General features: G+C 41.8%; 1 protein-coding gene across 1 annotated transcript in view; it reads right to left on the bottom strand.

Annotated features, from left to right (window-relative positions):
* The window catches only part of LOC150050899 (F-box/WD repeat-containing protein 10-like), a 31,114-nt gene extending 6,331 nt beyond the window's left edge, over window positions 1–24,783 (bottom strand). The window contains exons 1-10 of the mRNA XM_090349522.1: window positions 24,059–24,783; window positions 21,981–22,142; window positions 19,407–19,607; window positions 19,191–19,318; window positions 18,228–18,350; window positions 17,766–17,875; window positions 15,181–15,381; window positions 12,530–12,651; window positions 10,293–10,441; window positions 7,773–7,915 (exon numbers count right to left, since the gene is read on the bottom strand). Of these exons, the coding sequence (XP_090205648.1) occupies window positions 7,773–7,915; window positions 10,293–10,441; window positions 12,530–12,651; window positions 15,181–15,381; window positions 17,766–17,875; window positions 18,228–18,350; window positions 19,191–19,318; window positions 19,407–19,607; window positions 21,981–22,142; window positions 24,059–24,563 (1,844 nt within the window). The 5' untranslated portion in view covers window positions 24,564–24,783. The remainder of the gene's footprint in view (window positions 1–7,772; window positions 7,916–10,292; window positions 10,442–12,529; window positions 12,652–15,180; window positions 15,382–17,765; window positions 17,876–18,227; window positions 18,351–19,190; window positions 19,319–19,406; window positions 19,608–21,980; window positions 22,143–24,058) is intronic.
* Between the last annotated feature and the right edge of the window lie 885 nt (window positions 24,784–25,668).

Below are 25,668 nucleotides of genomic sequence, written 5' to 3'. Positions count from 1 at the left end.
AGGTAGTACCTACCTTCTGGGAAGCTGCTTGGGTTTGCTTGTACTTTGGGTATTTTGTGTGTGGTTGGGAGAGAGTGGCCACAACTGTCTTCGAACTAACGTTTTTTAACTCTAGATATAAACCCTTAACATTCAGACAGACCTCTTCTCATTCTGCAGTTAGAACTTTGTCTGCAAACTAAGTCATAGTGACACAAATGACATAAAAGGCTGCTGTCATCATTGTTTGAGGGAAAATTTGGCTCCTAGCTATTTACTTATACAGAAAGTCACTCAAAGAATCATTCAATGTTGTTTTTTGTTTTGTGTTGGTACTAAAGATTGCACTCAGGTCCTAGACTTGGTTCCTTAGCTTTTTTGCTCAAGTCTGGCACTTTACCACTTGAGCTAAGCACCACTTCTGCTGGGGCTGACTTTGAACCTCTATCCTCAGATCTCAGCCTTCTGAGTAGCTAAGATTACAGATTTGAACCACTGGTACCTATCTTTTTCAATGTTTTGATTCTTTCTAAATAGTATTAATGTATAAGAAAAAAAGGGGGGGTGGGAGCGTAGCCTAGTGGTAGAGTGCTCGCCAAGCATGCATGAAGTCCTGGGTCCGATGTCTTAATACCACATATACAGAAAAAGCCAGAAGTGGTACTGTGGCTCAAGGGATAGAGCACTAGCCTTGAGCAAAAAAAGTCCAAGGACAACAGTGCCCAGGCCCTGAGTCAAACCCCAGGAGTGGAGAGAGGGGTAGGGGGAAGGGAGAGAGAGATTATAAAAAACAAAAATCTTAAACTCAGACAGTATCATTTTGGACTTAAATTAGTGGTGTTAATTATTTCAGTGAATAAACATTCATAAGAAAATGTGCACCCCAGATTAGATTTATAGGTGTCCCCTTGCAATGGTCAGTAGGAAAGAGGGAGATGAGGAAAAGACCTAGAAAGATGTTTTCAATAAAATCCTCATGACATCTGGTGTAAGTTGGGTCACAGATATATAGTCTATTCAATCCTGATAAGCCTAATTACTCCATTTCTGGGGATGGAATCCAGGGCCTCAAATATGCTTAGCATATGCTCTACCACTAAGCTCCCCTAGCTCTCAGCAATGGTATTACTTGTTAGCAGGCTTCAGTATAACTTTGCTGAGAAGGTGACTGCCTGCTCCTATTTACAGAGTATGATAATTAGTTCACAGTATTCAAAGAATAAATGAGGATTTGGCAAGGCCTTGGCTACTTACAAAAGAGAAAAAAACAATAACCTCAAAAGACAGAGCATGCTTAGTATATTTTTTAAAAAAGAGCAAGGAGCACAATGTGGCTTGAATCCTTATTTGGTGGATGGATGGCTAGATGGATAGATAAATAGGTAGGTAGGTAGATAGACAGACACATCTTCTGGCTTTTTTGGAGGGAGGGTTTTAGTTGGAAATAAGAGTCTCACTGACTTTCCTGGCCAGGCTAGTTTTGAACCATGATCCTCAGATCTCAGCCTCCTGAGTGCCTAGCAATTGGTACCTTTCTTCCTATGAGGTAGTCACATACTGGGAAAGGGACATCCTGAGATAGAAGGATTTACTTCTTTGTGTGTCTCTTTTGTCTTTGCTGAACTGGACCTATACTTTACTTAGGATCCTGTGACATATGGTCGTTCAGTTTCTATCACTGAGGCCTAGCATCCGAAAAATCTGATATTGAGCATGCCTATAATCACATCCACCAGGAGGCATTATTAAAACAATCAAGGTTTAAGGCCAGGTTAGGAAAAATGTTGGCAAGAATCCATCTCAACCAATCACTAGATATGGTGGTACATACCTCTCATCCCAGTTACCCAGGGAAGAATGAATAGGGAATATTGGGCACTGGTGGCTTATACCTGTAATCCCAGTTACTCAGGAGGGTGAGATATGGCAATCAAGGATCAAAGCCAGTCCAGGCAGAAAAAATCCATGAGACTTTTAGTTCTAATTAGCCAGCAAAAAGCAAGAAGTGGAGGTATGGTTCAAGTACAATGTCAGCCATGAGCAAAAAAAAGCCAAGTGAGAGCTGGAAACCTTGAATTCAAGTCCTAGTACTGGCACACACACACACACACACACACACACACACACACAGTTGGGATAGCCAGGGCAAAAATGCCAGGCCCTATTCCTGAAATAACTAAAGCAAAATTTAAATGTCTCAGGTGGTAGAACTTGCCTGGCAAGTTTGAGACCCTGAGTTCAATTTCCAGTACCACTAAGAAAAGAGAAAGAAAACCTGATCTTGAAATGTGACTACTATTTACTGTTTACCTGCTCAGTTTTCCCTCCCTATGAAAAGGAACATTGACTTCTGCCTTACTTGATTGCTGACAGGATTAAACTAATGAAGATATTTTTAAAAGCAGCTCGGTACCTGACACATTAGTGTTGGAATAACTCAATCTTCTATCAGCTTTTATCTCTATCCTAGAAATAAATTGCCTCCTTCCTTGCCTTTTGTTTATCCAAGGTACCTCAGAGGATGGCGTCAGTGGGAGCGTTGGAGAAAAGAACTACAAAATTCTATTATTAACAGCAACAAAAACGGACAAAAACTGTCAGAATAAACTTCTTCAGAATTTTAGAAAATAACTGAAACGTGGGGCCTGGACTGTGGCCTAGTGGTACAATGCTTGCCTAGTATGCATGAAACCTTGGGTTTGATTCCTCTGTACCACATACACAGAAAAGCCAGAAGTGGTGCTGTGGCTCAAGTGGCAGAGCAATAGCCTTCAGCAAAAGTGTCCAAGGACAGTGCCCAGGCCCTGACAGTCCCCAGGACTGGCAAAACAAACACAAAAACAAAACAAAAAACCCACTGAAATCTTACAGTAAGTCAAGGAACACTTCAACAAGCAAAATGGTCTTGATGTCAGTGAGAACAGTATGCAAAGGCCAGTTGCCAGTGGCTCACATTTGTGATGCTAACTACTCTGGAGGCTGAGATCTAAGGAGCCATGAGACTTTTATCTCCAATTAACCCAAAAGCCAGAAGTGGAGCTATGACCAGCTTTGCACAAAAAGAGTTGGAGTCTTTTTTTTTCTTTTTTTTTGGGGGGGGATGGGGGTGGGGGTCAGTCCTAGGGCTTAAACTCAGGGCCTGGGCACTGTCCCTGAGCTTCTTTTGCTCAAGGCTAGCACTCTATCTCTAGAGCCACAGCACCACTTCTGGCTTTTTCTGTTTATGCAGTACTGAGGAATCAAATCCAGGGCTTCATGCACGCTAGGCAAGCACTCTATCACCAAGCTACATTCTCAGCCCCACTTTTTTTTAATAGCACCCAAGCCCTGAGTTCAAGCCTTAATACTGGCAAACACACCACACACACACACACACACACACACACACACACACACACACACACACCACCATTACCACTACTACCACCACCACCACCACCAACAACAACAACAGTATGCCTTGTGGCCTATTAACTGACTAGTCCCGTGCTCCACTTCCAAGTTTAATGGTAGCTGTAAAAATAAAACTCACATTCCTGGCTCCAGACAGAGCAAAACAGATTCATTTTCAATGAGTTATTTATTCTGTCTGGTGGCTTACTGGAAGACTGTCTCAAAAAGTTTGTCTTTGTTTTGCTTAAGAATACAAGCAATGCTTAAGCTGCTACCTGAAGAGCATGTGTTAAAAATACTTAACAGGTAAAATTTCAGTCCCTATTACTTAAAGCAATAGAAATCCAGGTGAGCAAATACACCCAATAGAAAGCCATGGAGGAAATGCTGGGAAAATTAATGCCATGAAAATCTCAGATATATTCCCAAGCAAGTGAATATGCTTAGGAAAGACCTGAGGAAGCCATAAACTGTCATCCTTGGTAAACCTTGATGTTTAAGCAGGCAGGCAGGGAGGGCTAAAGCCGGTCAAAGAAATCAGAAAGAAAATTAGTGATTATTTTCAGGCAAAGATAAAAATACAACATATTGAAACACACTGACTGACACCTATAAATCCAAGAACTCAGGAAACTGAGGCTGGAGGATCCTGAATTCAAGACCAGCCTGGACCACATCACAAGACTCTATATCAAAGACAAACACACAGAGCTGGGTGCATAGTCTACTGGCAGAGTACTTGCCTAGCATGCATGAAGCCCTGGGTTTAATTCCTCAGTACCACATACACAGAAAAAGCCAGACGTGGCTCTGTGGCACAAGTGGCAGAGTGCTAGCCATGAGCAAAAACTGTCCAAGAACAGTGCTCAGGCCCTGAGTTCAAGCCCCAGGACTGGCAAAAAAGAAAAAAAGACAAACACACATACAGAATACAGTTACATTAGTACCTGAGCAATTTTATAGCCCTGGCTGTCTATACTTCTTACCTTAAGAAACTTTAAGATACATCTCAGCCCAAATCAAGACAATGTTAAGAAATAATACAGCTTATAGCAAAATAAATAGAGAACTCAGAAAGAGTATATAAGGGCCAGAAGTGTAGCCCTTAGAGTGCTTGCATGTAGCCCTGGGTACACATACACAGAAAAAGCCAGAAGTGGTGCTGTGGCTTAAATGGTAGAGTGCTAGCTTTGAGAAAGCTCAAGGACAGTGCCCAGGCCTCAGTACTGGCAAAAAAAAGAAAAAGAATATATACAATCAATGGAGCAAAATGTTGATTCTTTGAAAAGATAAACTAATCATTAGCTACATAACTAAGAAATCTTTCTTTAAGTTGACCAAGATAGCTGGGCTTGATGGTTCACACCTGTAATCTCTAGCTACTCAGGAGGCTGAGATCTGAGGATCGAGGTTCAAAGCCAGCTGGAGTGTGGAGATTCTCGTCTCCAATTAAGCAGCAGAAAATAAAAAGGAAAGTGGTGCCATGGCTAAGTGCTTAAGGGCAAGGCTCAGACCCAGAGTTCAAGCCCCAAGAAAGAAAGAAAAGGAAAGGAAAGAAAAAGAAAATATTGAGATGAACTGGGTACTGGTGGGTGGTTCTCATCTGTAATTCTAGCTATTCAAGAGGAGAAATCTGAGGATCACTATTCAAAGCCACCCTAGGCAGAAAAGTCCATGGTACTCTTATCTCCAATCAACCATCAGAAAACCTGAAGTGGAGTGTGGTTCAAAGTGGCAAGGCACTAATTGAGCTCGGAGACAGTGCCCAAATTCTGAGTTCAAAGCCCCATGACTGATAAAACAAAAAAGAAAATAAAAAGTGAGCTGATGGGAAAGTACAGCTCAAGGGTTAGAGTGCCTAATATGCATACAGCTGTGGATTTAAATCCAAATATCAACTAAATTAATTAACTCATTGGTCTGAATGAATCTAACTGATCAGTCCCTGTTATCAGTTAACTGAACAAGTTTACAGAATGTTTATGCCTACAGACATTATTACTGAGGAGTGGGGAGAAGGGACCTACAGATGAAGGCATTGGCCACATCTTCTAGATATCTGGCTTTTCTGTGACTATGCCAGGTTACAGGGCTCAATAAGAATGGTAATGTTTGGGGCCCGGAGTTTGGCCTACTGGTAGAATGCTGCCTAGCATACATAAAGACCTGGGTTCGATTCCTCAGTACCACATACATTAAAAAAAAAAAAAAAGCTGGAAGTTGTGCTGAGGTTCAAGTGGTAGAGCTCTAGCCTTGAAAAAGTCCAATGACAGGCCCTGAGCTCAAGCTCAGGACTGGGAAAAAAAAAAAAAGAATGGTAATGTTAGTGGAGACATCACATGGGAGATCTCACAGCAGTGATAGAAAGCTCATGGATTGTTGAGATGGCAACCAAACTATCAGGTTTGAAGGAATAAACTATTTTATAGTAACCAAATCCTCATAAATCTTTTTTAGTGGATTAAAAAATCAGAGTTACAATTTCAAAGTGTCATCATAAAATTTGACTCCCTTCTAGAGAGCAAGGCTTTGATAGACTAGATGACAAACTAAATGGCTTACTGATATAAGCCAGGGATTGGATAAATTTGTGAATACAGCTATCTCCCAGCACCTACCTTGCAAAAGATCATGCACATACGTTCCCATGTCCTCATACCTGTTATAAGACCAGTGTTCTTGATCATATTGTGGCTGGAGGTGTGGCTCAAGTGGTAGAATGTCTGCCTTACTTGTGCATGGCCCTGTTTAATCCCCAGTACTGACAAAAATAAAATAAATCCTGTACCATGCCTGTAATACCAGCTACTAAGGTGGCTGAAATTACTGGGGTGGCTGAAGGGTGACAATTTGAGGCCAACCTGGGTAGGAAAGTTCTTCAGATTCCATCTGTAACATAACCAGCTAAGTTGGAGTCATAGCTTAGGTGGTAGAGTGTCAGCTAAGCAAGCAAACCAAGCAAATAGGAGGTCCTAAGTTCTATGAGGACATCTAAAGCTGTAACATATTAAACAATTGTCCCCTGGTACATTCCCCTGGGAAATCCACATATTCTTTTCATCAATTAAGATGCATTTAGCTTCCTGGAAGACAAATATTCATATAATCTAAGAATAGCATCCGGCAGCCTATGAAACCGTATCCATGACAGAATCGTAACATCCTTTCCAAACAAACCAGGCTATGACCTCTGAACATGTCTTAATTGGTTCCAGGCAGCCATCATCATTAAATTTAAGTTGGAATGAAAAATGAAATCCATTCACTCTCCTGAAATAGAATCTAGTCCTCAGACTTATAAGTATGACCTTAAAAAAAAAAAAGCCCTCTATTAGCAGAGTTGTTGGGTGACTCATGACTGTAATGCTAGCTACTCAAGAGAATGCGATCCGAGGATAGCAGTACAAATCCAGCCTGGTAAAGTTGATGAGACTCGTCTCCAATAAATTCACAAAAATCCAGAAGTGGTTCTGTGGATCAAGTGGTAGAGTGCTACCCTCGAGCAAGAGAAGCTCAGGGAAGGGATAGCACCCAGGCCAAGTTCAAGTCCAGAACCAGCCAATCAATCAATCAATCTATCTATCTATCAATACAAATAGCCTTCAGGATTTTGTTTTTGTTTTTGTCAATTGTGGGACTTGAACTCTGGGCCTGGGCATGGTCCCTGAGCTCTTCAACTCAAGTCTACCTTCCTTGAGCCACAGCACCACTTCTGGGTTTTCTGGTGGTTAATTGGACATAAGAGTCTCATGGACTTTCATGCCCAGGCTGGCTTTGAACTATGATCCTCAAATCTCAGTCTCCTGAGTAGCTAGGATTACAGGCATGAGCCACCATGCCCAGGTAGCCTTCAGTATCCTTTACGTCTTTAGCACATCACTTTAAGGCTTTGTGAATGCACGTTTCCTGGGATAAAGACCAATGGCAAGGGAAGTTGAAAGGTGGCATTGTTTTACATCTAAAATCAGTCTTCTATCAGCATTCATACATTTGACAGGTGCCATACAAACTTTCACATGTGTCACAAGTACACAATTTGAATAACTGTAATCTTGGAACTCAGGAGGCAGAGGCAGGAGGATCATAAGTTCTAGAGTAGCCTGAGCTACATTAGCAAGACCTTGTCTCAACCCCTTGATCCCAGGGTCCTTTTTAATAACTTCTCCATATTATTTCTCAAGAGTATCAAATGAAGGAAAGGGAGAGACTGGCTGGAAGAATGGGAGGGAAAGAAAGGGCTAAGTGGAAGAGGAGGAGAGCAGAAATATGTGAAATGATTAGAGAGGCCCAGTGACCAGCCAGGAACCCCAGGGGACTATTCTGCTGAAGACTGCAGTCTAACGCACACTAGTAAAGAGAGAGAATGTCACGTTGCTGGTCCCCACTTCCCTGGCACCTACTTTGGATGCTTGAAGGCCATTAGGCACCGCTCATACTTCCCCACCATACTCCAGCCCATGACCAGGCCATCAACACCTCCAGAAACAAGATGCCACTGGTCAAAGAACAGGCACCTCACAGCTCCTTCATGCCCCATGAAAGTCTAGGAGAAAAAAGGACACAGTTTTTAGACCCTCTTTAACTTGGATTTTTATTAAAGAACTTATTAACATTGATTTTTACATCATATTTCAAATGACAGGTTTAACAAACAAGTGTTCAGGAAGGGAATCTCTATATACAATCACTGGCACTTAGTTTTTAGAACTTAATCAAAATTAGGCTAAGGATTTGAATGTCCTAGATATATATATCAGTTTATGAAATAAAACATTGTGTCTATAGAGTCATAGGTTTTTATGTCTGTATAGTTATGTTTATATTTCCCCATTACCATGTCCATAGCATTGGGTATGCAAATATTGAGTCCTTGCTCTTGTACTGTTTGGATCTAATAGCCACATATTAAGAATACCATGAGCCTTTTGTTCCTTAGGTCGTGACTTGTCTCTCTCAACATGATTCCCTCTAGATTCATCCACTTCCCTGCGAATGCCATTATTTTATCTTGTCTGTTGGCTATGTGGAATTCCATTGTTTAACTTGGATTTCTGAACTCCTACAAGGTCAAGAATCCCAAAGCCACTCTACCCATTAAGACTGTTACTTGCTTGGCATGTCCCTGAGCTGGCTATTTTTGCTCAAAGAAGGCTGGAAGAGTCCCTGCCTTCCTCTCTGCAGAGCTCTCTCCTCAGCTCAGCAGGAATATGACCAGGGACAGGCCTTGTGGGTCTATGTCTAGGGCAGCCCCATCTTCCTGGAGCACCAGAAGGGTTCAGAAATCCTTCTCCTCTGCTGTCAGGGGGTGAAGGATAAGATATTCCATACTCCAACTCTTGCCAGGTCCTAGTGGGTTCAGGGGATGTCATTGTCCCTGCAGTTGAGGTTCAACTACAAAGACAAAAATCCGTGTGGCAAATCCCTTTTATTGTGATCCTGTGTTCCAGCCCACTAAGATCAAGGAATCCAAATCCAGTAAACACATGGTGATGAATATCTGCTACTGTCTGTGGAGTCCCATGGAATTCCTGTGTTGGAAATTTAATCTCTAAAGTCATATACTAATGGTGTCTGGAGCTAGGTAGAACCTTTGGGAGATGAATGTAATTGAATGTCAATTCATGGATTATCATGGCAGTGGATAGCTTTGTTTAAGAAAATGAAAAAATAAAAAACAGTGCTGTCTCACATGTTTTGTTTCTGAAGCCTTCAAGCAAGTGCTAGTGCTGTGGTCATTGTCTTCTATAACCCAAATAAACCTCAAGTCTTTTTTTTTTTTTTTTGCCAGTCCTGGGCTTGAGCTCAGGGCCTGAGCCCTGTCCTTGGACTTTCTCAAGACTAGAGCTCTACCACTTGAGCCTCAGCACCACTTCCGGCTTTTTTCTATGTATGTGGTACCAAGGAATCGAACCAGGTCTTGGTGCATGCTAGGCAAGCACTCTACCACTAGGCCAAACTCCCGGCCCCTAACTTCAAATCTTTATAAATTACCCAGGCTCAGATATTTTGTTAATGCAACAGAAAATGATCTAAAGTAACATCCAATGTACTTCAAGGCAGCGAGTGTGTTCTTTCTTCATCAGAGGGTAGTGAGGAACTAATCCAGTCCTTCATGTTTTCTCTCTATGGAAAGAGTAAAGGGAGCTGGGCACTGGTGGCTCATACCTTTAATCCTAGCTACTCAGGAAGCTGTGATCTGAGGATCACAGTTTAAAGCCAGGTCCAGATAGGGCATCTAATATCTAATATCAAACCAGAAAAACGTTTAAGTGGTGCTGTAGTAGTAGAACACTAGGTTTGAGCAAAAAAGCTCAGGGACTGTGCCCCGACTCTGAGTTCAAACCCCACAACTGACCAAAAACAAAAAGTAAAGGGAAGAAAAGAATAAGAAAATGAAACACATGGGGCCGGGAGTTTGGCCTAATAGTAGAGTTCTTGCCTAGCATGCACGAAGACCCGGGTTCAATTCCTCGGTACCCCAGATACATAGCAAAAAGCCAGAAGTGGTGCTGAGGCTCAAGTGGTAGAGTGCTCGCCTTGAGAAAGTCCAAGGACAGTGCTCAAGCCCTGAGCCCAAGCCCAGGACTGGCAAAAAAAAAAAAAAAAAGAAAATGAAACACAAAAATCTGTTCAGGTATCCATAAAAGGTACTTTAACTCTGTGTCTGTGAAAAGGCCCTAAGGTTCATATGGAGTTCTGAGTTATAATGCTGCCTTCTCTTCTTACCCTTATGTCAATATGGTCATATTGTAGGGGGGGGGACTTGAATTGAGAATAACCTCCTGGGGAACCTTTGTGGCTGCAACTCAGTTGCTCTAAATTGGTCTGGGGAGCTCCAAGGAGGGGGACAGATCATCCATCTCTTCTCATCAGTAACCACCAGAGCTCCTGGCCCTACTCCCAGCCCTCTGCTTGCTCACCTTTACCAGCTGCGTGCTAACAATGTCCCACACATGGATGAGCCCTCTCTCACAGCTGCTCACAATGTAGGTATCACTGATCTGGACGGCAGAGATGGGGTCTTTGTGTTTAAATGTCCTCAGGCAATTCCCTGTGTGTAATTCCCACTCTAAATGGGAAAAAGGGGAGAGGGAGGGCAAGAGGGGAAGACAATGTATGAAGCAGGGTTAAAGGAGAATTTTCCTCTGTATCACATAAGCAAAAGTTAGATGAGCCCATGAAGTCAGACCCCAGATGTCGCTTCTGCAGGCTCCTCCACAGTGGGTCCTTGGGAGAGCCACCATTGCAGAGGACCTTGGCTCTGATGCTGGAACTGAGGCCTGGGACCCGATTGCTAAACAGTTTATGTCCAATAAGCCTAAATGAAAACCGTAGAAGATGTCCAGTGTTATCTCTTCCTGACCCATACCTAATATCTCCAAAAAGTAGTCTATCTCTACTAGGGTTTGAATTTGCAGGTGCTCTAGCACTTGGTCCATATCTTCAAACTCTCACCTGGGCCATTTTCACCTGTGCTGTTGTATTCCCTAAAGCAATTGGGAGAAAGATAACAAAGTCAAGGAGTAGGATTTCTTCAGCAGATCTGTTCCTTTCCTATATTTCGCCCCCCCTCTCCCCATACCATCTGCCTCTGACATAATATAGCTTCTTGGGTCCATGGCTTGTCATTTCAATCTTCCTTCCTTCTTTTATAGGGAACCCATATTTTTACATGGTTGTTTTTAAATTTTAAAATGGTTGTTGAGACAGGATCTCCTTATGTAGCCCATACCATCCTTTAACTTATGATCTTTCTGTTTCAACTTCTTGAGTTCAGAGATTATTGATGTCGACTCTCAGGCTCAGTTCACATCCTCCCATCCAAGCAAGTACAAATTTTTAAAATATCATGGAAAACAGTACAGCATCAGGCTGGAGATATGGCCCAAATGGAAGAGAGTACTTGTCTACCAAGCACGAGGCCTGTGTTCAAATCCCAATATTACACGTATACAAATATATAAATATATATAATGTATGCATATGTATAGTATAGCACTTATTCAAAAAACATTTGCATTGTATTCAGTATTGTAAGTAATCAAGAGATGTTTAAATTACAGGTGAAAAGTGTGAATGTATATGCACAAATACTTTGCTTTGAGTATTCATGTAGTCTGGGAATTGATCCCTTATAGACACAGAGGGATGGCTGTATTTATTTAATAACTGCCTGGAGCCCTAGATACCTGTGTCTGCTTCCAGGATACTCTTCCTTATGTGTTCTCACAACTTCCTCCTTGTTGTGTTAGTTTTCTATGGATGCTAGACAAATTACCACAAGCATAGCAACTGAAAATAACATAAATATATCATCTTACAGAAGTCTGACATGATGTCAAAGAGCTAAAGTCAAGGTGTCAGCTGGAATTTGCTCTTTTATGAGGCTAGAGGAGGTCCATTTCCTTGCCCTTCCATATGACCTTATGGAAGGCCATCCACATTCCTTGGCTCACACAGCCCCTTCCTCTACCACCATACATGTCAGCAATGTTGCCTATCTCTGATCATTCTTCCATAGCTACATTTCGCTTTGCTCACAGCCAAGAATGGTTCTCTGAGGACCAAGTGAGGTAATCTCCTCATTTTAGGTTTTTTTATTTGATCACATTTCAAAACTTTATGTACATATCTATCTATCTATCTATCTATCTATCTATCTATCTATCTATCTATCTACGACAGCCATTGTGCTTCCCCTCTAACTTGGGATGTCAGGTGCACACTAACATATGTAACTATTGCTGGAGAAGAAATCTGAACTTTCATGCCCTGGCTAGCCTTGAAAGACAATCCCCATATCTCCACCTCTCGAGTAGCTAGGATTATAGACCTAAGTCACAAGTGCTGTCCCTGAGCTCTTCAGCTCAAGGCAACTGTCCTACCCTTGAGCCAGGCCCCACTTCCTCTCTTCTAGAGGTTAACTGTGCCCAGGCTGGCTTTGAACCTTGATCCTCGGATCTCAGCCTCCTGAGACTCTTATCTCCAGTTAAACACTAGAAAGCCAGAAGTGGTGCTGTTGCTCAAAGGGTAAGGCAGTAGCCTTTCGCTGAAGAGCTCAGAGACAATGTCCAGGCCCAGAATTCAAGACCCACAACCAGCAAAATAAATAAATAAATAAATAAAGATAAATAAATAAATAAAAAGCAGTTCTCACCTTTTACCTGGCCATCTTTTCCTCCAGATACAAGCGTGTTCTTGTAGACATTCATGCATGTGATTGTCCCCTGGTGGCCATAGAAGATTCTTATGCAGGCCCCAGTTTTGAGATCCCAGTATCTGCAGGAAATTTTTTTTTTTAATATTGAGACTTTTCCAAGAGCCCAAACGATCCTTGAGAACAATAGGTGCTTGAAAGCCAAGTTCCCTGTTGTAGCACTATTAGTCTAATTTGAGGGCAGTTATTAATAGTAGTCGTAGTAGTAGTAACATTGTAGATTTTTCTGTGAATAATTAAATACATAAATATGGTGGTTGTCAATCAGCAGTGATTCCTATTCTCAAAGGAAATTTGGAAGTATGTAGAAAGATTCTTGGTAATTACAAGCAGGGAGGGAAGAGCTAGTCCAGGATGCTACTCAACGTCAGATAAACCCCCACAATGAAGACTTTTCCAGTCTTATATGTCAATAATGAAGCCTGGCACCAGTGCTGAGCTACCCAAGAGACAGAAATCAGAAGGGCTGTTGTTCCAGGCAGGCCTAGGTGAAAAGCTCATAAGACCCCATTTCAACCAATAAAAGCTTGGTTGGGTATCACAGCATGCACCTGTCATCCAAGCTATACAGGAAATCAAAAGTCATATCTAAAGGATCGTATAATAAAGATGAATAGGAAGATGGTGATCCAGGATAATCTGAGCCTGGTAAGCACAAATCCTGGAGTTTAAAACCTCAGTGCTGAGACGAGAGTATGGCCTACTGGTAGAGTACTTGCCTAGCATGCATGAAGCTCTGGGTTCAATTCCTCATACCACATACCCAGACTAGGCCAGAAATGGTGCTGTGGTTCATACGGTAGAGCTCTAGCCTTGAGAAAGCTCCAGGACAGTGCCCAGGCACTGAGTTTAGTCCTGAGTTGAGGACTGGCAAAAAAAAAAAAAAAGTAAAACCTCACTGTTGCCAATACAAAAACCAACCAAACAAACAAATTCTCCGGCATGTGGCCACCAAATGATACAGGCAAGATTATAGTAGCATCCCTGGGGAAAAAAATATGAAGTAAAAGTGATGCAAATATTCCTAGCCAGAGGAATAAATGAGCTATGACATATTCATCCTATAAAATACTATATCTATTGAAAATAAATTAATGGCTGTCAATGTCATTCAGGCGTATCTCAACAACAAAGTTCAGTGGAAAAAGTAGGTACCTATAACTTCTTTTCCTTATGCTGATATTGGGGCTTGAACTCAGGACTTGGGTATTTGGGTACTGTTCCTTAGCTTTGTCCCTCAAGGCTAGCACTCTGTCACCTGGGCCATAGCTCCACTTCTAGCTTTTTGGTAGTTAATTGGAGAGAAGAGTGCAATGAACTTTACTGTCCAGGCTGATTTTGAACTGTGATCCTCAGATCTCACAGCCTCTTGAGTGATTACAATTACAGACATGAGCCATTGATGCCTGCCTGACTTTTTAAAATATGATTTCATTTATGCTGACTTCAGAAAACAGCAAAAGTAGCTTATATATATGCAAAAACAAAACAGCCCCCTCAAACTGAAAAAATAAAGAGCTTGGCCCTGGAGGCTCAAATCTGTACTCCTAGCTACTAGGGGCCTGAGATCTAAGGATCATGGTTCGAACAGTCTGAGTATGAATGTCTATGAGACTCTTATCTCCAATTAACCACCAAAATTTCAAAAGTGAAGCTGTGACTCAAGAAATAGAGTGCTAGCCGGGCACTGTGGCTCATGCCTGTAATCCTGGCTACTCAGGAGGTGAGATCTGAGGATCAAGGTTCAAAGCCAGCCGTGCACAGAAGGACCTGAGACTCTTATCTCCAATTAACCTCTAGAAAACGAGAAGTGGGGCTTGGCTCCAGGGCAGGGTAGAAGCCTTGAGCTGAAATGCTCAGGGACAGTGCCCAGGCCCAGGGGTAGGGACGTAGGTTTGAGCTGAAGAGCTCAAGGACATTGCCCAGGCCGAGTTGAAGCCCCATGACCCACACACACAAAAGCCAAGGGAATAAGAATATGAAATTGAAAAAAAAAAAGAATATGAAATTGAAGGCAATATTACAAAGTGTTGGAAAGAAGGAAGAAGCAATGAGGGGGAAGATCTGGAGATTAGGGTGAAGGAATGTTATATGTATCGGTCTGAGTAAAGGGAAGATGGGTGTTTATTGTATTGTGTATAATGTATATATGTATTCAGAGTAGAATGCCATTTTGTTCTATAGTATATTATGTTTCATACACATAAAAATTACTTTCTGCTGAGTAAGGAGAGGGGAGGAAGGGGAAGGGGAGGAGAAGAGGGAGGAGGAGGGGGGAGGGAGAGCGGGAAAGGAAGAGGAAGAAGTAGAAGAGGAGGAGGAGGAGGAGGAGAGGGAGAGGAAGAGGAAGAGGAAGAAAAAGAAGTGGAGGAGGAGGAGGAGGAGGAGAGGAAGAAGTGGAGGAGCAGGAGGAGGAGGAGGAGGAGGAGGAAGAATCAGAAGCATCAGCCACTGCTGTGGCCATTATAGGTATTCTAGAATTCAGGATAACTTTTCCACAAATACAAAAAGGAGGAAGTAGACACACTTTTCCCTTGACCTCCTTTTTGGCCCTAGGTGGGATGACAATCATGACTCCTTGGACTAGTCACCTGATACTGAGGTCATAACTCCCAGTTAGGAGAAACATTTCCTCTTCACACAGGAAGATGGTCCGGATGCTCCCAGCATGGCCTCGGAACTCGATGGGCAGCTCCTTAACTTGTAAGATATCCAGAAGGTAGACCTTCCGATTTGATGCCACAGCTATCAGATTCCCCCCAGCAAAGTGGATGATTCTGCTTCGGTCCCATCTAAGTGTAGAGGGTGGGGGAGAGGTGGATGGTACATGAAAAAAGTTAGTGTTGCCAGGCACTGGTAGTTCATGCCTGTAATTCTAGATAATCAGGAGGCTGAGATCTGAGGGTCACTGTTCAAAGCCAGCTCAGGCACCATGAGACTCTTTTCTCCAATTGGCCACCAGAAAACTGGAAGTGGCACTGTGGCTCAAGTGGTAGCATGCTATCCTTGAGCTCAGGGACAGGGCCAGGTCCAGAATTCAAGCCCCACAACCAACCATACCTCCCCCCCCCAAAAAAAAAGAATGTTATGGCCAGAACATAACCTCGCCTGAAGTAATGGAATAATGGAAAGTTCTATGCCCTTCCATGAGTGAGGATGCAGAAAAGGGAGCCAAATATTAACAGGTCACACCATGATAAAAGCCCATTTCAGGCAGATCTAAATCTAAAAAGTACATAGGTGGGGCCGGGAGTTTGGCCTAGTGGTAGAGTGCTTGCCTAGCATGCACGAAGACCTGGGTTCGATTCCTCGGTACCACATACATAGAAAAAAGCCGAAAATAGTGCTGAGGCTCAAGTGGTAGAGCTCTAGCCTTGAGAAAGTCCAAGGACAGTGCTCAGGCCCTGAGCTCAAGCCCAGGACTGTCCAAAAAAAAAAAAAAAACATCGGCAATTAAGAAAATAGGCAAATAAAAATAATAAAAAAATAAAGGGAACAATGTTCTACTAATATATGTTAATCTTTGAGGGTAGAATATATGGCATAGAATATATGGCACTTCCCAAACTTCTTTGGCCATGGAATCTTTATTCATGAAAAACCTCAGAGGACCCTAGTTGAAAAGCCTGTGGGCACTGCATTTCTTTTACCCTTTTCTTCCTTTCTTTTCTTTTTTGCTTAACCAAGCTCCAAGTTGCCTTCCTTATGTTCAAATGTCTGTGCTAAGTTGGGTTTTAGGGGAAATACAAAGATAAATCAAACACGGACCTTGTTCACAATAACCTCATAGTCCAATAAGACCATCTAAGTTGAATTACTTTTCCAATCATGGGATTATTAGCAAATAGGTAAAATATGAGTAGGAAGCCCAAATGATTGTCTAGGTTGAGACTTTTTGTGTTGTTGTAGGTCATAGGGCTTGAACTCAGGGCATGGCCACTGTCCCTGAGCTTTTTCACTCAAAGCTAGCACCCTATCACTTTGACCCACAGCATCATCCAGTTTTCTGATAGTTAAATGTAGATCAGAATCTTACAGACTTTCCTGCCTAGGGTGGCTTTGAAGTGCAACCTCAGATCTTAGCCATCTGAGTAGCTAGGATTATAGACATGAACCCCAGTGCCTAGCTAAATTGAGACACTTTTTTTTTGTAAAAGAAGATACTATTACTAAGTACACTAGGACCACAGAATAAAGTGAAATTGTCCCAAGAAGCAGGAATCATGAGGAGTAATTCTTGTTATTTTTGCTCTCATCCCATATGTTATATCTAGAATTTAATTACTCATCACCTAAAGAACAATTACCACCATATAAACTCCATAGCAGCTTGTCTGTTTGCAAAATACAATTACTTAATAAGATCCATGGCAAAAATAAGTAACCTTGTGACTAAAGAGTGAAGGACAGCTAGACACTAGTGGCTCATGCCTATAAGCCTATCTCAGAAGGCTACAATCTGGAAGACTGAGTTTTGAAGCTAGCCTGGGCAGAAAAGTCTGATAAACTTTATCTCCAAAATAACCATCAAAAGTCAAGCTGGAGGCATGGTTCTAGTGGTAGGGCATTAGCCAGGCAAGTAAGCTAATTGAACACGAGGCCCAGTACAGGGCCTTTTAACTGTGTCATATCAAAATGATGTCACACAACTCAATTTTATAATGATGATATTCATGGATAGCTTTGCTAGCTTGGGTTATAAAAAGCATGATCAAACCCCATTTCTATTTAAAATATGAACGTTCTAGAGGGGAGATCTCAATGTTAAGGGTGTTTATCTCTAGCTGACAGGATTCTAGAAAATCATTAATTTTCTCTATATATTTTCTGGCATTTGTACTCTCCCCATCCCCCCACCAATAAGCATGTATTAGTTTTCAAATTGGAAAAAATATTTTAAAGTTTCAAAAAAGGATTTCATTCATGTTTACATGTGCAAAGGTTCTTAGTCAAAATATAAATTATAAGGGGGAAAATGTCCTCTCCCAGCTGAAGGGGATGATACAAAATTAAACTCCTGCTGTCCTAGTGCCTGGAAGGATCTTGACAAGGACAAAAGAGGGATGTCTTTCCAAGTCAGTGATGGGGTGGAGGTGAGGTATCAGGAGAATCCCAAGTTGCCAGTGAGGGTGAATCAAGAGTCCCTGAGGCCCTAGATTCTGAGCCTGATACCCACATGTCAGAGATAATGCGGATATTGTAGGTGCCACAGAAAACATTTCTCTCCTCCATCTGGACCATCTGTGTTTCCTGGTTCTGGTAGGCAGTCCACAGGCTGTAGTCAGTCTAATGAGGGAATACACGAAGTCAGCTTTACTCAGGGTCCCAGATGCCCCCCATAGGCTTCCCTATGGTGGGGGTGGGAGGGTCTTCCTTTTAAGTGCTTTCCTTTGGGTACTGCTTTGTGGTGATAGGGGGGAATGCAAGACTAGGCACCATCCCACAGATAGAGACATCAAGGTTAATGGAGGGGCAGTGGATTGCATACAGGTAATAATACAGGACTCTCCCTCAAGCCCTGGTACCTCCCATGAGCCTGTGTCCTGACTTGTGGGCTGAGTCTGGGTGTCAGTCTGAACTGACCAATAGGAACACAGAGACTCCTGTGCTACTTACCCCAGATGCCATGGAGACCCACCTTTGTTCTCAGTTTCCACTTTGAATTTTTCACACGCATGCGCTTTCCATCGTCTATTATTTTAGGAATAGGGATAGGAAGCTTGTTGGCATAGTTAGGATCTACTCCTTTTGTGTAAGATCCCTGGTTGGAAGAAAAGATACTGTGGCTCCTACATTGGGACCTCTGCATTCTTATGTACAGAACAGAGTGCAGCGCTATTCCCAACTGCCAAGGTCTAGAAGCAATCTATGTGTCTGCTTGCAGAAGCATGAACATAGAAAATGTGGTATATGTACACAATGGAATACATTTGGTGGTTAGAATTCAAGGTCTCATGCTTTTGCTTGGCTTTTTTTTCTCTCAAAGCTGGCCCCAACCACTTGAGTCATACTTCCATTTTGAGCTTTTTGCTGATTAACTGGAGAGGAGTCTCAGGAATAAGTTTTTACTCCCATTTCCTGCATGGAGAATGTGTCTCTGTCTATGTCTCTGTCTGCCTGCCTCTATCGATCGATCGATCGATCGATCTATCGCTCACTTCTTCTTTGCCATCACTTAAAAAACAAAAACCAGTAAATCTTGTGGATTTGTCTGCCTGGGCTGGCTTCTAAACTCAATGCTCAGATCTCAGCCTCCTTAGTAGCTAGGATTACAGGTATGACACCCACCATTCATAGTTTTCTTATTGTGTGAGCTCCAACAGAACTCCTTGCAGGGAACGAGAATGCTCTGTTTCTAAAGATTTTGTTTTGTTTGGGTTTTGAGGTCCTGGTGATGAAACTCAGGATCTTGTACATGTTGGGCTAGTGGTCATGAGGGTTTGGAAAGGTTCTGTCTCACTCTGTTCCTAAGAGATTTCTATACCTCATCCCTGCTAGGTACATTGACAAGGGAAAGACAGATGGTGAGCAATGGAGAGTGCAGGCTTCAAAGGGGAAATAAAGGTGGTCTCCAAACATATCCCTTCTAGATCAGAAGTACCTGCAATATGGAAATCTGGTTTTGAATGAAGGTATGCATGGACAACTCCATCTTGACCTGCTGGGCCAAGGAGGCCCAGTGCTGGCTCACAAGAATACATTTGTTCAGGCTATTTTTATCCAGCATTCCTGGTAGGGGGAGGAGAAAGACCCATAAACCTCAGAATTTGGCCAACATGAGAGGTCTCTGAGAAGTCCCCTAATCTACCCAGCATACTTAGAATGTACTTGGAGAGGTGGACGGGCAGTAGACGGATGAAGTCCCTGTATTTACTGCACCCAGAAACCAGACCTCTGACATCCTTCATGTCTACCAGCAGACTGCAGGGATCGTCCCCTAGCTTAACCAGGCCTAATTTTTTAGACAGCAGATTGCTCATCTCAGAAATACAATGGAACGTTCTCTTCCGTGGTTTACCTAGAAGAAAGCCAGAGAAGGTTGTGTGGTTCAGTTCTCTGCAGTAACTCCAGAACAAATCCTCAGCAAAACTCTGCCCCCAAAACAACACTTTTCAAGTTTACAGTGCGGTAAATTACCCTACTGATTTTTTTTTCTCATTTGTTCTCCCACATGAAAATAGAACCTCCTGTATCAAATACACAACTACATTTTAGTCTTCTCAAGTCTGAAATGGTATCATGTCCGGAATTTCCTTGAAAATACTTCAACAAGAAAAAAACTAAAAAATTTCAAAAAAGAAGATGGGTAACATTGGTAGGAATAGGGATGGGGCTCAGTGGTAGAGCACTTCCCTCGCAAGCATGAGGCCCTGAGTTCAACCTCTCACACCATCATATCTCATCATCATCGTTATCATCATCATCATCATCATCATCATCATCATCATCCTAGTAATGATAATGGCATTATTATCTCTTGGTGCTAGTAGCTCATACCTATAACCCTATTAAGGAGGCTGAGATCTGAGGATTATTTTTCAAAGCCAGACTGGGCAGGAAAGTTGGTGAGACTCTTATCTCCAATTAACTACCAAAAAGATGGAAATGAAGCTATATTTCAAGTGGTAGAGTGTTATCCATGAGTGAAAAAGCTGACAGAAAAGAGGAAGAAGAAGGAGGAGGAGGAGGTGGGGGGAGGAAGGGGAGGAAGAAGAAACCAGACATTGGTTGTTGTTAAAGCTGGATGATGGTTATAGAGGAGGTTATTACAGTTTTATCCACTTTTAAAACTTGAAAATTTCCATGTAAAAAGCATTTTAGGCTATACACCAGTTCCTCATACCTGTAATCTTAGGTATTTGGGAGACTGAGATAAGGTCAAAGTTTGAGGCCAGCCTGGCTAGAAAAGTTCTTGAAGACCTCCTCTGAACTGAGAGTTGTTCACAGTGGTACATGCTTGTTATTCTAGGTAAGCCTAAAGTAAGTGAATGGTGGCCCAGGCGTATGCTCAGGAAGGAGGTATGACTTCCTTTAAAACAACCAATGCAAAAAAAAGTGGCTGAAAGTGTGACTCAGATATACAGCACTTGCTAGCACGTCTGAGGCCCGGACTTCAAACTCCAATACACATAAAACAAAAAAGCTAACAAAACCCAGTGGCTTTAGAATCTGTGTTTTGTGTTTCCCATGGTTATTTCATGTACAGTCACATGCCACATTTTCCTCAATAGTAAACCACATGTTTGATTGTGGGTATACTACATAGCCTAGGCTTTTTCCTGTCACTAGGTGACTGACTCATGAATGCATATCTTTTGCTTTAGAAAGCAGCTAAGGAGAGCTTTGAGAGCCCATGTTCCCTACTCCTTAATTTCCCCTTGAAGACTAAATCAAACGTGGCAAAAATAGCCACAGGTGAGGTGAACCCTAGAGATGGGCCACCATGCTGTAGCTTAGTGGATTATGGACTGGAGCCAACATCAAAGAGAGCTCTTGAAAATGTCCTTTATGATCCCTAGTTCAAAGTGTATTGTAGAGGCACTATGGTAGAGAAGTGAAAACATGACCAATTTTTACCCTACTTTTCCCCTTACCACTTATGAGGGTTAAATGAGGAAAAAGAAGAAGAAAAGAAAATCACAGAGCCTAACACATTGCAGATGCTAAATGAATGATAGTTCCCAAAATCATACATCCCAGATTCTATTGCTCTGTCCTTCCCCCCAACGACACTAAGACTTCCCACTTTATATGTACAAGGGTTATGCACCCTCCCCCCGCCTTGGCAAAAAAAATCATAAGTAAAAAAATACTATAAGCTAAAAATGCATTTAGGCCAGGAATGGTGGACAAACTTGTAATTTCACCACTTGGGAGGCTGAGTCAGAAAGATTTTTAAAAAATCCAAAGTCAGACGGAGAAAGTGCCAGGCACTGGTGGCTCACACCTGTAATCCTAGCTACTCTAAGATCGCAATTCACAGCTAGCCCAGGCATGAAAGCCCGTGGAAACCCTTATCTCCAGTTGATCAGAAAATTGGAAGTAGTACTGCAGTAGAGCAGACATTAGCCCTGAGCTGAAGAGCTCAGGAGTAGCTCCCAGGCCCAGAGTTTAAGCCCCATAACTAACAAAAAATAATAATAACTTGATACCTTACAATCCATTATAAATTCAAAAAGATCCCAATTCAAAGTATTGTGTCCATATGTTTTCTGATGCAGCATGTAGTTTGGTTCCAATAAGCCCATCATAAAATTAAAAAAAAAATTGAAAGCTGAATCATCTAAGTCAGGGACTGTCCATATTGGGTTTTATTTTTGGTGTGTTTGTTTGTATTTTGTTGATAGCTGATTTACCAGCTATTATTCCAAGATCTCTAAGCATGACTTACCAGTTACTTTTCCCAGATCTCCAAGTGTGTCTTTTCCTGAAGCTTTGGACAAGGGGAATGAGATACATCTAGGTTTAGTGTCCCAAAACGCCTGTGGGAACTCAGATCTGGTGCTCAAGTTTTTCTTAGGAGAAAATGGCACATTAGTGGTATTTGGAAGCACTGAAAAAGAAAAGCAAAGATGAAGTGGCTTTTCTAGCAGGTGTGTAGAAGAAAATGAAGTTGAGGGAAAAATGGTTTAATTTTTCCTTTTTTTTTTTTTTGGTCACTCCTGGGGCTTGAAGACAGGACCTAAGCACTGTCCTTGGGCTTTTTCAAGGCTAGAGGTCTATCACTTGAGTTACAGCACCACTTCAGGATTTTCTGTGTATGTGGTATCAAGGAATCGAACCCGGGTTTTCATGCACGCTGGGCAAGCAGTCTACCGCTAGGCCAAACTCCCAGCCCCCTTGTTTCTTTTAAATATAGTTGTCCCTCTGTGTATGCAGATTCTACCTCCTTGGATTCAAACAACTACACACTGAAAACATAAAGAAAAAAGTTTCATCTGTGTAGCTGTGATATTTTTCTAAACACTATAGTATAACAACTCATGCCATTTGCAGTGGATTTGGAATTGTAACTGATCTAATGACAATTAAAAGCATATGAGGGCATTGAATATTCTAAGCAAATTACATATCACTTTAGATAAGGTACTTGAATATCCATGGATTTTTGGTATCCAAATGTGGTCCTAAAAATAATTCCTCACAAATACACAGGCACGACTATACATACAAAATAGATTCGGGAAGTTATGTCTGTTTTTAACAGGGAACTTTGAGTTACTATGCAAAAATCTCAGAAAACTTCCAATTGTTTAACTTAGCCAGGCAATCAAAAAAATACAAAATCCATTGGAGTTCTAGATGTAAGGAGACAAATGCATGAATGGGAGCTACAAAAGGGATTGTCTCTCTAAAGTTCTCCCTGAGTTTCCTTTAAAGATATGAATTAAACCAGGCACAGGTGGCTCATATCTGTAATATTAGTTACCCTGGAAGCTAAGATTCAAGGATTGTAGTCCAAGGCCAGCCAGGACAGGAAAGTTAGTGAGACTCTTATCACCAATTAACTACCAAAAAGCAAGAAGTGGGGCTATGGCTCAAGTGGTAGAGCACCAGACTTGAACAAAAAAAGCTAAGGGACAGCACCCAGGGCTTGAGTTCAAGCCCCAGTAATAGCAAAATGAATGCATAAATTAATAGTAATTTTTTTGGTGGGTCATAGGACTTGAACTCTGCCTGGGTGCTGTCTCTGAGCTCTTCAGCTCAAGGCTACCGCCATACCCTTGAGCCAAGCCCCACCTCATGTTTTCTAGAGGTTAATTGGAGGTAAGAGTCTCGGGTCCTTTTGTGCCCAAACTGGCTTTCAATCTTGATCCTCAGATGCCAGCCTCCTGAGTAGCTAGCTAGGATTACAGACGTGAGCCACCACATCCAACTTTGAAGGAGGAATGGACAAGCTAAGAAACCCCCTCTTGTTCCCACCTTGTTCCCACCTCGACTTTAGGGTCGAGTAGTTATGGTAAACATCTATTCCAGGAACACAATTAATGTACATAAATTCCAGTAACTAGCCTGTTTACAGGGTCCAGCGGTCACCAGGACCCAACAGTGAGTCACCTACACCTAAAACAATCAGAAATATACTCATGAATCAAACTAAATGTCAAACTAAATGTTATCCAATCATGAGCCTGTAGCCGTAACTTGTTTGTACATGATTATAAAAGCTGTGTAAAATCTTTGCTCAGGACCTCTCAGCGTCACTGGCAATGAGTGCACGGAGGTCTGGGTGTGAACGACCCTTGCCCTTTTGCTTTGGCCTCGACTTCTGGTGGTTCTTTCGGGGGTCCCAGGAGTTCGGGTACAACAGCTTAAAAAATGTTTTTAAAGGACCCAGCTCTGCACTCTGAACAGTCCCCATTTGTCTAAGTTGGTGTTCACCTGCAGCTCCTGAAATCATGCTTTCTTATCTTTTTTTTTTTTGGGGGGGGGGGGTCCTCTGGCCTCACTCCCTATAGCCTTGTTTACCTGAGCTCTTGTTCCACTCTCTCAGAAACAGGACTCTGATCACATTCGCAGCAGTGAGCAGTAGTTTTTCGTTGCACATCTGCAGTAGGAAAGTAGTATAATTTTCCTTGGTCCAGTAGGTGCTCTCACTAAACCAGTACAAGATTTCCTTCATCTTCTCCTCTGCAGTTTTCTCCAACAACTGGTTCAAGGAGGACTTCACAGTCTTCTCCTTCTTCCTCTGCAGCCTGTTGAGGTTGATCCGGGATCTGTTATAGATAAAGTCCTTTCCCTGGATGGTCTGCAGGATACTTTGGAAATAATGTAGTAAGTATAAGCTATTTAACTGACGTAGAATGCTAACTAGAAACCTCCTCTGTGTTAATTCGCTGACCCTTTGGAACCACTCTTTGGTAGAAAAGATCTTCCATGCTAAGATACACGTTTCACACTTCTGGCACACGGGGATCGAATCATTTCCCTTCTCACAACGAAAATAAGGAGCTTGGTTAAGATTCTGGTCCATGTTCTCCAGGAGCCTGAGATTACCAGTTCATTTTATCCTTGTCAGTTAGCAACACCACAAAACACCAGGGGACAGGAGAAATTTTAAAAATGAGCTAATCAAGCCTTTATATTATAAATACATGAAAAAAATAAGCTACTGCAACGGGCAGAAAACTTATCTGTCCCAGAAACTGCCAGTAGAAGTATAGCTTTCTATACAGACCTCCTAGGAAACATAGCTTTACCGTAAATCTTCTAAACCTAGTACTGTGTAATTGGAGGCAGTTGCTGTATATTCTGAAAGAGCTGTTCATCTCATTTCTAGAATGTTTTTTAATCAAATGTAAGTAGTACATGGACCCTCTTTAAATGAAAAACAAATCATGGGGACTGGTGTTGAGCTTCAGTTGCTTTTTAGTAATGACTTAAATATTCAAGAATATAAACAGATATAAGTTCTTTATATTTATAGTTGTTCAGGTATATCGTAGACATCCCAAAGGTCCTGAATATGTTTATATTGTTTCTTACGTCACCATTGAAGTAAAATCACAAATGTTTACTATAAATTTAGGCTAGTTAATTGATCCAGAATGTTAATCAGAAATCTCTGCTAGTCTTTAAAATTAAGATCTGCATATTATTTTAGCTCCTAGCCATTGGGACATTGCTTATTTAAAATTCTTCTGTTGATTATACTGGGGCATATCTGATACATGTCTATGTTTGTACATATATATAAGATATACTTAATCATATTCTATTGCTCCTCTTTGAACTTTATAACCTCCTTCTCATACAACACATTAGAAAAATTAATTAGAATAAAGCCCCTGGACTACTTCCATTGCAAATCTGCAGGAACACACAGCTTCTTGTCTTCAGGCTAAAATGTCTTCACTTTCTCTTCTTCAATAGCTCCCCAACTCACTTGGTCCCTATCCAGTTCTTTCTATTCCCTTTTGGAGGCTGATTATTTCAATCGAATTATTTCTAATAAATTTCCCATCATTTCAGATTCACTAGCATGGAAGTCTTTTTAATATACTTAGTTGTTCTCTACATACTATTTGTTATAAACAAGCTTCAAGGACATGATAGTGTTAAATACAGTGAACATTCTG

This window comes from Megascapheus bottae, chromosome 17 (genome assembly GCF_031878675.1).
Source record: "Megascapheus bottae isolate mThoBot1 chromosome 17, mThoBot2.hap1, whole genome shotgun sequence".
NCBI lineage: Eukaryota > Metazoa > Chordata > Mammalia > Rodentia > Geomyidae > Megascapheus > Megascapheus bottae.
Note: the sequence above shows the minus strand (reverse complement) of the source record. Positions and strands in the feature narration are given on the sequence as shown.